General features: G+C 37.1%; 1 protein-coding gene across 1 annotated transcript in view; it reads left to right on the top strand.

The window, feature by feature from the left end:
- Positions 1-13135, top strand: part of LOC131425373 (monocarboxylate transporter 12-like) — an 81660-nt gene that overhangs the window by 18480 nt on the left and 50045 nt on the right. Inside the window, exon 2 of the mRNA XM_058587212.1 lies at positions 8495-9179. Coding sequence (XP_058443195.1) covers positions 8702-9179 — 478 coding nt within the window. The 5' untranslated portion in view covers positions 8495-8701. The remainder of the gene's footprint in view (positions 1-8494; positions 9180-13135) is intronic.

Raw genomic sequence — 13135 nt, 5'->3', positions numbered from 1 at the left:
GGAATATTTGTAGGTAGACTGCCATTAGAAGAAGATGATTTGGCCGGTCTACCTATTAATAAATTGTTTTCGTTAGAAGAAGAACTGCAAGGCGGTCCTGTGTTTTGATTATTTACATTAGAAGAAATAGGTGATAGATTTCTACCTAATATACCAGCATAACTGACATTAGAAGAAGATGATGACGAGGTCGATCTACCTGTCAATAAATTGTTTTCGTTAGAAGACGAATTGGCAGGCGTACCTGTTTTTTGTTTCGAAGAAATCAGTGCCTTAGAAGAATTAGGCGTGGCATTTGTAACGGTTTTTTGATTTTCAGGTATGTTCTGTAAATTTAAGGTCGTTGATTTGACTTGTTGTCGAAGCGAACGAGCGTTTAAAATTTTTTCCCTGACAGGACATTTCAAATAATTGGATTTATGATTTCCATTGCAATTTGAACATGAAAATTTATCAGTGGTTTCATTCATTGGACAAACGTCTTTCGAATGCGATTTACCACAATTCAAACACCGTATATCCATATGACAATTTTTGGTTCCATGACCGAAGCCTTGGCAACGACGACATTGCGTTAAGTTTGCAATACGATTATGCCGTTTATAATGTTCCCAATGAATTTTAATGTGGGAAATGAAACGTACTTTTTCTACAGCTTTCAAATTGTTTACATCACTTCGATTGAAGTGTATTAGGTAAAGTTCATGGGAAATTCCAGAGCGTGGTTTAGAAGTACCATTCGCTCTTTTTTTCATAAGTATTACTTGGGAAGGGGCAAAACCAAGCAATTCTTTTAGTTCATTTTTAATTTCATCAATACTTTGATCATTTGATAATCCTTTCAAGACAGCCTTGAAGGGTCTGTCTGATTTTATATCATATGAATAAAATTTATGAAGTTTCTCGGACAAATATCGAATAAGACGTTCGTAATCTTCCAATCCATCAACCAAGACTCGACATTCTCCTCTTCGTCCGATTTGAAATGAGACTTTTACTTCCGGGAGAAAAGTAGAAAGCTCAGTACGGAATGCTTTGAAGTCGGAAATCATCACCGTCACTGGTGGCATAGATTGATGTTTCTTCCCAGAACGACAAGCGTCCATTTTGGGAATTTTTGAAGAATTTTCTTCTATGTCGCTACAATCGGATTCAGGAAGAATCTCGTAAATATTGTTAGACGGCATAGGATCAACGGAAGGGAAATCCGTCCGTTGTCTTTTATTTTTACATTCAGATTCTATAATATCGTGAATGTTATTAGAAAAATGTTGAATAACGGATTGTGATTTATTCCGTATTGAATTATTTTTAGCCTTAGGCTTGTTGCCTTTCCGGTTGGACGCAGGCATTTTTGAAATGAATGAAATTTTAAATTAAATTAACTAGGTTAAATTAGTCTTCGATTAGACTCCTAGCTAGCCTTGAAAAAGGCTGATTAATTTCTTAGTCATTCTAATATCACTTTTTGTATCACTTAGTCACTCTAATATCACTCTTTGTATCACTTAGTCACTTAGTTAGTGATTCAGGTAGTCTTGAAAAAGACTGAAGCCTTGAATCAATGAAACTCTAGGTAGCCAGAAAAAAATTCCAGGAGCCAAGAGCTATACGCGTGCGGTGCGAACGACTGTTCAACACCGACTGGTATGCACTAGATAACAATCAGTATTGCTAAGAGTCTTCATAAATTAGGCTGATTGCGATCTTTACTGGCATCCGACTCATATCGCTTGAACCAATTCTTGTCCATGACTCTGACTAGATATTCAATAGAAAATACATGTCTCCCTCTAGGAATAGGATCCGCCGTGCTTCACGACTTCACGAAATGGTTTTGTATTGATTATAGAGGTTTTAACCTTAAAGTCATTCGCCTCTCCGAGCCAGAAAAACTTTTTTACCTATATGCGTTGGGAACATAAGCTGTTAGACTGAAGTAATGGATAAAGATATGGGATTATTTAAGAGATGAATGAGTGACTAAATATGTAGTAAGCCTTACTGGTATAACATGAATGTGTGTAAGCTTATCAAACTTTTAACGATGCAATTTATACATAAGAAAGGAATATTAACCCAAGTTGCTTTTTTATCGCGAGTTGCTTTTGACTTCTTCGAAAAGTTTTGTACAACTCTCAATGACACTTTCCTAGCCACTAAAAGCTGTTCGCCATGAACTCCATTTCGTTAACATTTTTCTATTGGATAACACAATGGCAAGATTCCAAATCCACCCAATTATTTCGCTTTAGGGACTGTCCATAAAAGACGTCACGTTTTTTTTTTGCAATTTTTTACTCATAACCCCCCCCCCCCCCCCTTTGTCATAAATTGTTACAGCAGTAAAAACCCCCTACCCCCCCTATGTCACATGTCACGAATTCAAAATAAATAAAATTCATCTCAATACATACTCGATATGTAAGACAAACCATACAAATATGCTGTCATTAGATAAAAAATATCTCTGAAACTACAAAACCATCGAAATTATTTTATTAATTTTAATTATATAATTTAACAAAAGTATATGATTGGAATTGATGAAACATTTAAATAATCTGTTTTAATTCTCCTAGGGGTACACAGATATATTATTTCTTTAGCTATGGAATAATATTTGCGTAGTGTACAGGAATTTATAACTAAGGATTACGCGTGGCAATGACACTTTTCCAAAATCATGGAACATTGTCAATTTTGTATCTTTGGGAAATGCTCTTTTAACACTCCTTATCAATAGAGTTGGGGAAAATACAGGTTTCGTTACGTTACGGTTTACGTAGTTTCAAAATATATTCTCGTTTGATGCATCCCGTGTTCGATTTTGCAACCGTTGTTTCATTCGCAATAAAATAAAACGCTTTTTGACATGAATTTAATTTATGGAAGTAACAGGAGCACAGGATTTGAGCAAACAACAGGCGCTGCGTTTGAAAGGCGCGTTAGAATTGCCCTAGCAAAACTTGCACTCCTCCCGGGTAAATGTGAATAGTAAACGAAAATCAAAATAAGAACAAATATTACCATCATATCTTGTCTTGATATTCCTGTGCTGTCATAGCAATACTTCATATTTTCTTAATATTTAATCGAAAGAATCTTCTTGATAGATTAGACCAAATCTAAATAGATTTGTTATTATATCTTATTTCGTTATTGATGAGGCACACCAATTTCATTAAGTACAATTGATTTAGTGGTTCCTTTTTCAAATGAAATACAATTGAATATACTGCATCAGAATAAGATAAGAGAAATTCTTATGATATACTATTCTCAATGCGACCGACCAAACAAACTTTTTGAAATTCTTTCATTTTTTGTGTGGTTTATATTCCACATCTGCTTACTACCTATCATAAGATTTCCGAAAGTTTAAAAATCCATTATTCCTATCAATTGATGCACCCAAACTTATATACATTGACTAAAATTGTCAGTGCATAACTTCAGTCAAACAATTTGAAGGCATCTTTTTTACTTATATTAGGCAAAATTTATTAATTTCGCTAATTTACTCACCCCTCCGTGCACTCTTGCTGATCACAACAGAAATGATTTCTTGCATCATTCATTTCCGAATTTACAAGAAGAAGCTTTTACATCAACAAATACACGTTTCCCTATAGAATGGAAACGTTTACAGTGGAGATTTTTTCAGTAAATAGGGCAAAGCAGTAATATAATTAGGTATTTCAAAAATGAGCTCATTGAAAATATTGGACGTCACATTTCAATAACCCTCCCCCCCTTCCCCTGTCACAAAAGGTCACGTTTTGTGAAATACCCCCTTCCCCTTGCGGCGTGACGTCTTTTATGAACAGCCCCTTACGGAAGCCAGCAGGCGTTTCTACAGGCGAGTACGTAATACGGAATATGGAAAATTTTCTGGTTGATTCGCAGTCACGATATAAAGATTAATCCTCAAACCACAGTAACAGAAGGCCTGTCTCAATTTGAAGCTAACACATTCTTATAAGTTGGTAGCCTTGCTCATTTTTAAGCTCCATGAATAATTGTAGACAACAGTTCGCTTCCGATATCTCAGACGAAGTTATTGAGGTTCCGCTTAAAGCAACTGGTAATCATTTTCCCTCTATATGCGGCCCCAGGTATTCAATTACACCTTGGTTCAGTGTTCCTGTATGTTGATAAATGTTCTTTGAACTCTTCCATGGTGTTGGCGACAGTTAATTTGGCTACCTTCAACAAATTTTCTATTCAATCGTGTGAGTAGCTTGGATTTCCGCAATACGTGAACAAAATTTTGACGCGATGCTCCTCTTGTTTCGATGGCAATTTTTAATGGATATATTAGCAAACCGATTAGAATACCTGATGATAACTTTGAGAAGTTATTTCAAATGTCTAAATGTTTTGCTAAATAGTTTTTTACTTTGTTAGATCCACCTCTTAATATAATTTCACTCTGTTTGTCCAGTCTACCCAAAATTAAGTGCATTTACCTCAATAAGATACATTTGTGTCGCGGGAAATCATTGAACCACATTTTCTCTTTACTTGAAACCAGTTCTATCTTTTTCTAGTCGACTGTTCGGAATTCTTCGAGACAGTTTTGTAAAAAGAAAGACGTTTTAAGATTATCCTCTCTTTACAATTACAAATTCAAATACAAACACAAATAAATTTTGTTTAAAAAATGTCTCGTTTGTAAACAACCGGATCTATTTCAAATACAGTTATAACCGTAAAATATGTGAATTTTCTACAGTAAGTTAATCTTTTATATATTTTCTTGTTAATTATACTAAAATATTACCTGCCAAGCCAAGATATCTCAACGTTGTAAGAATTTTTTAAAAGGACCGTTATTATTGTAGTTCTTTCATCTTTTAGAGGAATCGCATAGAAAAGTTGATCTGACAAGTCAGTCAATAATTTAGTCATTGGAAATAGTTTCTCACAGTTGCCATCCTGTACATCGAACGTATTGCTAATATCCCTCTAAATCCGACGCTGGCGAAGCAGCACTTTTTACAGAAAATATTGCACAAATATTGCCCCCTTTGCTACTACGTAATTTTTTTTTATTTTTCACTAAAAGACTTGTCTCTCAGAATTTCTTTTGCAGAGACGCCTAATTAGCAAAGTTTCCTTTAATCCTTTTTTTTCTCAAATGTCAAAAAATTTCTTTTTGAACTTGACAGGAATTCCAAATCGACGAAATCTCTTTGTACTTTTCTTTTCTTTCAAAAAAATTCGTGACCGGAGCTCAGTTGCTGAATTCGTTGAGAACAAGAGAGAGTTTTGTAAAGAGAAAGAATTTTTAAGATTTTCTTCTTTTGAACAAAATTGTGATAAATTTCTTCTGCCATCGGAATTCGTCTGCTGCTTTGATTCAACCAGTGTTTTTTTTCAACAACCAACATCAAGTTCGAAGATCCCTTGACATCTTAGAGCTTAAGCAGTGTGCCTAAAAATTATATTATAATATTGAATAAAAAAATAAAGTTCGAAGAAAAAAGGTCAGTCGCTTGTGGTTCTGTTGTTTGTTAAAAAACTATTATCAGCTATTGATCAAGTTTGGAAGGCTCATGGCGGCCACTTCCGGAGGTATAATCGTAAAAGTAACATAACCGCACATTTCTATCTGGATAAATTTCCCAAACACCGATAACAGACATTTGTGCCTGAATCGACGTTTTGGTTTCTTCAACACGATTGGAAAAACGTGGTCAAGTGTGTTTGATACCGATGAAATCAGTTGGGTTTCAAAAACGTTGTAAGACTTCGTTCCTTTATCGTTTTCCCGTACACGCCATACGAAACTGAACAAAGCACGCTGTGTGCTTCGTTCGCAAAAGGCGATGCCGTTTTCTTCTTTCGTACCAGCTCGTACCAATGCGTACCGGTGTTGCATTGTCATTTTTTATGACGGTTTGAAAGTTTCGACACTCATCGCCCTATAATTTCGGAACTGGAAATTGGATCTAGATGATCTTTTAAACCAATGAGAGCTTTAATTTGAATCAAGATTTGTGATAATCGGTTTAAACGTTACTAAAAAATCGAAGTGAGTTCCGTTTTAGTATTTTTCTTCACCATTATCGGTGCTTTCAGAACCGGAATCCTACGACTAGCAGTCCCAAAGTAGGTTTGTATATCTATCAACTAAAAATTGATTTTACCAGCAAGTTTTTGAACCGCAATACCTTATGGTTAAAACCTCTATAATCAAAACAAAAAAAAATTAACAATAGGAAAAACATTGAATGATGGATTTCCAGGTGTTTTATAAGATACAATCTAATTTATGCTGACTATACATAAAATTTTTAAACAAATCTGCTCTTACTCTGATGCTATCTCGATAATCTTTTCTTCCTTTTCCTTCTGGAGGCGTCTCACTTAAGACGACGCCAATTGGTGGAGTGGCAAGTTAGGCTATATTACCAGTTAAATTTCGTTTATAGTTCAATGGACTTTCTTCTCATTGGCCTTCATGCGAAAACCTCACTTGGTGGCTAACAAAATACGGATAAAAAAATTTTTTTTTCTCGCAAAATAATCAAATGTTCACCGCACTATCATAATGCGGCTGATGAACATAATTTTCAATGATTCCGGTAGAAGTGATGAAAATTGATTGATAAAAATACATTTTACAATAAGACCTCATTCTCAGTTTTTTCGCTTGCCTTAAACATATTGCCCCAGCAGCCGTATAATATGTCCCACAACAGACCAGTGATATAACGCACAACAAGAGACATTATGTTATGTCCCACAACAATGATGTATTTTACCACTTAAAATGTCCGTAAGGTGACTATTTTGAGGAAATTAGTATGTCAAAGAATTCGTTTCTTCGTTGCTCGCGAGAAAGATCATAAGAAACTTTATGCTGTGATGAAAAGAGTCTCCAAAAAAGAACCTTGATTCACAATGCCATAACGCTGTTCACCATAACTTACCCTTAATCCATTGGTGTGAACACCCGCGTTCGTAAATATCGGCTTTAATTAATTTAAAAATAACATTGACCGTGACCAGAAACAGAGTGTCACTGGTCACCGAACTGGCTCAATAAGCACATGCCATCACGCATAATGAACTGGATATACCGCAACGATTCTCCCTAAGATATCGCAGCATGTTTGAATACCAGACGAGCATGTTGATAAATCAAGGGCTTAATTCGGAGAGCACGGCATCCGTTGTATTTTCTTTCTCCGGCTCTTGCTTCCAGCTGGTATTCTTTTTCTGGTTTCTGTTGAACGGAAAAGCATTTAGCGAAATAAACCATGCAGTTAGTGTGCTAAATCCAGCAGCTATCAGTAAGAAGTTGATCTTGCAATCATATTACATTACGACATTAGAAATAAATAATTGAACCAGTTGAATGTCATTATTTCAAGGATTACTTCCAACAACTCGATTGGATATGGAATTTAATACACTCGACTCATGAGCAGCTTTCGCGAAATAAGTCTATTTAAAATTACTTTATTTATCAGATAAGAAGAAATCTTAACCTTTCTGTTCCTTTATGATTAAAATATATGGTAACTGTTCTCTAAATTTTCTCCAGTTTTGTTATATTTTGTAGTCGGACTTCACCGCGACAATTCGCATTCGTTGTCCTGAAATTAATTATAGCAATATCTCTAGCCACTTGAATTCACTCTGCCTTTTAGGAAATGTGAATTAATTAACAATCAAGATTACAATGCCAGTGCAATATTTTTGAATCCAACGAACATCGCTTCCATTCCGCACGAATTAATCTACCCACATCCCACCGCTCTACATCGAATGCAATTTGTCAATCAAACTGTTTTGCCCAAATGAAAAAAAATCCACTTAGTGTTGATTACCTTAAAAATAATACCGAACGAGAAAGAAGGCATGTCATGTTCACACCGCCTATTCCCAGAACGTTGCCGATTGCTGCATGTGAACATAGTATTTGCTACACGGTTTCACCCGCCGCTCCAAGTCCGTGTATGTTGAAAGGCGGACAGCCAACCAATTTCCTAGTGATTGATATGGTAGCTCTTTGTCCGTTGCCGACAGGAGACATCACCGATCGGTCACGTCACGCACAAATGTTTCTTATTCAAATATGTGTATAAATATCTGGCAGCTGGTAAGGCGAAGCCGTGATTAATTGGCTACACTCTATCAATATCCTGTAATTTTCGGTGGCCGACTATGGAGAGCGCTCCGAATTGCAAATGGTTAAGCGCCTCGACCTCCGAACCAGAGGCACCTGTTGACAAATGAACCCAGGCCGCTACTGGTCTTGTAAGGCTACTGTAGCAGTATCCGACCGTTGTTGTCAGACCGATTATGTTTGAAAAACAATTTACTGTCAGATAGAGTAAGTGTGCCAGCTATTAATCATAGACAATTAAGTACGCCTTTTTATGATGGAAATCATTTACCTAATCCTTGTTTCTGTCAAAATAAAGATTTAATTTTTGTACTTACATCCTCAAACATTGATCCGTAATGTTATATTTAGTCTTTGACCAAATAAAAAGCTAGTGTTACAAGTTATCATCGGAATTTTTAAAAATGATTCTAAACACAAAGTTATAAGTGTATCAAAGAAAAATTTGAATCAAAATGAGTGATATGACAGTACCGCCGTAACGACCTAGGTGTTACCCTAACATTTCTACGACGACCCACCAGAGCAGTGCTTTCGGTGACCTCAGCTGGTCTTGTGATGCGAATACTGTTTCATAACGAGAACTATGCTAACTATGAAGACTCCGGTGTTGCCACCAGTGCCGACGCTCATTCGTTGGTGTTTGACGAACCCAACACGCCACCCTCGAGTGCCGAAGGAAAATGTACCTCAGCGTCCGGTCCGATCGCACTGGCCGCAGCTGCCGTTATTGGAACAGTAGCTGCGGCCGGAAATGGAACCAGCGCAACGGTGGTGGCTGGACCGGCACACCCGTCGACTGCCGGTGCTGCCGTACCAGCTGTCATCGGTGGACAGCAACGTGCATCGAGCCGGATGTCAAACACCAGCACCAGTACGATCAAACAGCACTACTATCCGGAGGGCGGCTGGGGTTGGATTATCACCGTCGTCGGCATTATGGTACATATTCTGACCCATGGGCTGCATACCTCCGTGGGGATACTGATTGTCGAGGCACGCATCAGATATCGGATCGAATGTTTCATCGACACAGGTGAGGAATTATCATAAAGACGGTCCAATTCAACGATCGCACCCAAATCATATAATACTACATCTTCATTTTCATATCTCGTTGTATTCATTCATCCGAATACTGTATATTCTAAACTGTTGTAGTATAAAAAAGGACTCCTGGCAAGTGCCTAAAGGTACACTTAAAATACAACAAATGTATAAAGTTATTGCTCGATCGTATCGATACAGATTGAAAAATTCGTAGTGAAAGAAGGGAGGTTAAAACAGGTTTGATCTTCATAATTTTGTATACAATAGAGCTAATCTTATTTATCAATTCTTTTTATAATATTTTGTTACCCCTGATCATTAGAAACATAGCATTTTGTAAATTGTCCGTTCCGAACCTCACTTGAATCATTATTGTTGTTGTTTTCTAAATGACAGATATGCTGTGGCAATGTCAGTTCCGTTTGATTTTTTCAGTTATTTTTTTATTCAACAATATAATATAATTTTTTTTTTAGGCACACTGCTTAAGCTCTAAGATGCCGGCTTTTTCTAATTTTAGTTAACGACTAACATAAAACTGTAATATTGGTGTTGAAATTGTCTATTCTCGAGAATCCAGCCTACAGCTGGCAATCCGCAGTGGTTGATGAACTGAATATAGCGTGTCTTCCAGATGACGTTGGTAAATATTTATGCTGGCCGCATCCTTTGGTCCGTATGGGTCCGCGGAAAACACCCCCAGGCGAAGACCCGGCGGGTGGCCCGCATGCTGGTCATCGATTGGAGCGGTCTTCCATTGGGGTTGATTGTTATGTTACGGAAGAGAATAAAAGAGACATAGACTAGTAAATATTGTAGAAAAACTGGGTAAAAAGGGGATATGGGAACGGAATGCCTAGAAAACGACAGAGATCTAATTAGTTGACAACAAGATGGTGAAGAGACGGGGAAAGGGAGAACAGAAAGTTAGTGACAACAAAAAGATCTAGTTAGTTCCAATGAAGATGGTGGACAGGACGAGGGGTCGATAGAATCGGGCGGGTGTTAGTGTCGAACCTGCAGTTGGAGATTATTCTTAGCCATAGTTAAAATATCGTCGAGGAATGGGAGGAACTTTCTCTGCAAGATATAATAGATTACACTTGTATACGAATGTGTTTAAGGAATTGGTATATAAGAAGCATGTATGAACTATCCCGACTCGCCAACACATCCCGAACCGGAACCTCAGGCGGTCTACCTCGGGCCCTAAGGGATTCCAGTAGCTTCGACCTGGCGTCACGATACTCTACGCACGACCACACGACATGCTCGATGTCCTGGTAACCGTCGCCACAGGTGCAGAGATTGCTCTCCACGAGCCCAATACGCCGGAGATGTGCATTGAATGTATAATGATTTGACATGAGCCGCGACATAACACGAATGAAATCGCGACTCACGTTCATCCCCTTGAACCAAGGTTTCGTCGATACCTTAGGGATGTAATATGACCATGTAACATTAAATCTTTCACACATCCCAGACCATGCAACATTAAATCTTTCCCACACTTCAGACCACACGCACTTGACAAATTTCCATAAAACACGTACTCGACAAATTTCCATTTGACACCAAGTCACGAAGCCCAGAAACCCACTTGAAATATAAACTTCACCTACATAAGACAATTAAATTGTCAGCACTTACTTCAACCCAACGAAAAATATCGCATTTATACAACAAACGTAAACACGGAAACTTGAGCATCAAATATCAACTAAAAACAATTCAGTTATGTCATTTCCCCGCTTCTCCACTTTCCACACCTCTACACCTCTCTCAAACAGTGCCATATGGCATGACCTAGAATAACGGTAACCCAGGAAAAGACACTGACTCGAACCGACACTCACGAGAGTTAAACCTGACTACTCTCAACCTCCCCTCTCCGCATCACACACTTGTCTAGAAACATTACTCACTCTCTCTCTTACTCAAAATAGATTACAATGACCGAGACACGTCATTGGTTAAATCAGACTTAAGCTACGCGTTCTAACTCCTCCCCCCCGGATTTATAGCAATCCATACTGGAAATTTTAATTTAACAAAGTTAGGAGAGAATAGACTATAAAAGGATGATATTTAAATAAAGAAGACAGATTATGATTATGTTTGAAACCGTGCGTATTTATTATTAAATGGCGACCGAGTGTTTTTCCGACCAGCGATTCCGTGGTGTGCAAGTGATAGAATTTCTTAATGATTCGCGGGAATTGAACTTGTGAAACAATTCGGTTTCAGTTAAAGTACTATTGACTGTTTTATACGTGCAAGTGATGGAATTTCTTAACGATTCTCGGGAATTGAACTTGTGAAACAATTCGGCTTCAGTTAAAGTACTATTGACTGTTTTATAAGTGCAAGTGATAAGGCAAAAAAAAAAAAAAAAAAAAAAAAAAAAATTCGAAGAAATAAACTCTAACAATGATCAGGATTCAAAATTCGGAACAGTGCAAAAGTGCCTATATTTTTTCAAAGGAAGTTACTACTGCTTCAAAGAAATTAACTTATGAAATAGTTGCAAGCCTGTAAAAAGTGTTCCTGACATTCCACAGTGATGGCAACAAGCTCCAATTATCGGTGATTTGGTGAAGTGTGCGATTTGGCTTAAGTGGCTAAACAGAATACAAGAAATTGACTTATGAAATAGTTGCATGCCCGTAAAAAGTGTTCCTGGCATCCCACAGTGATGGCAACAAATTCCAATTATTGGTGATTTGGTGAAGTGTGCAATTCGGCTTTAGTGGCTAACAATAAACAGAATGCAATAACTGATAAACGAGTGTTTAATGATGAAAAGATGCAAGTGACGATCGTTATTATCGTTAGTTTGTTCGACTTTCGGTAATTGGTGCTCGTTTGATAGCAGTGAATAACCAGAAAACATCGTGCGACGCTAACTATGAACTACCGGAGAAATTCTGTGTGCAAACAGAATTAAAACAAAACCGTGTGTCACCAAGGAAGGATCCGCTACAACACGAAGAGACGACGACAACGCTCACACAGGAGTACCGGCAACATGAGGACGAAAAGGGAGTAAAACTAAGGTACTGTGCTTAAATTAGGAATTAGGGACAACTAGCTAGGAATATATCGAGTTGAGACAAAAACAACATTTGTGAATAGGATTATGGGTTGGTTTTCGTCAGACGAAACCATCAATAACACAATAGCCTCCCCGACGAGGGAAACGGAAGGCATCGCACTCTGCGCGTTGGTAGGGATAGTAATAGGCTATCTGCTACTGAAAGGCCTACTAAAATTACACAAACAATATACGGAAAAGATAGCAGTCAAGGCCGCACGTCAGGTACAACTGACCAACGTTTAAATTTAGACTACGTACACAAACATTTTTAGGCGACAATGGAAAATTCTTATAACGACAAATGGCCTTTAACGGTCAAAGAGAAACTTAATGAAATTAAAATTCGTGTAGAGGAAAAACGCAAACAGGCGATTCCTGAAAAACACAAATGTGGTTATGCATGTATATTCATGTCCAGAAGACTACACACTATATCTTATAATTGCGAAAGGAATGACTTTTTCTTTAAAAAAAAAAAAAAAAAAAAAAAAATTTTTTTTTAGCGATAAAAATAATATAATGTCCACTTAAAATACGATAAATTTTTATATAAACGTTATATATATCCAAGCAAAAATGAAATGCAAAATTATAAGGAGCTAGAAAAACTCCACATTTATGTAAAAAAGTCGATAAACACGAAACTATCAGAAAAATTACTCGACGAAAAATTGAATAGATGCCAAGAATTAAAAACAGACCTTGAAAAATTTTTTACAAAAGAACAAGAAATTATCGACGACAAAACTTTCCACAACTTAGTAAAAAATACGAGACTGTGGACTGACGAAATTTGCGAAATAATAAAATTTAAACTCGCATGTATTAAAGCAACCAAAAAC

The sequence above is a fragment of the Malaya genurostris genome, chromosome 1 (assembly GCF_030247185.1).
Source record: "Malaya genurostris strain Urasoe2022 chromosome 1, Malgen_1.1, whole genome shotgun sequence".
NCBI classification, from domain to species: domain Eukaryota; kingdom Metazoa; phylum Arthropoda; class Insecta; order Diptera; family Culicidae; genus Malaya; species Malaya genurostris.
This window is presented reverse-complemented; position numbering and strand designations above follow the sequence as displayed.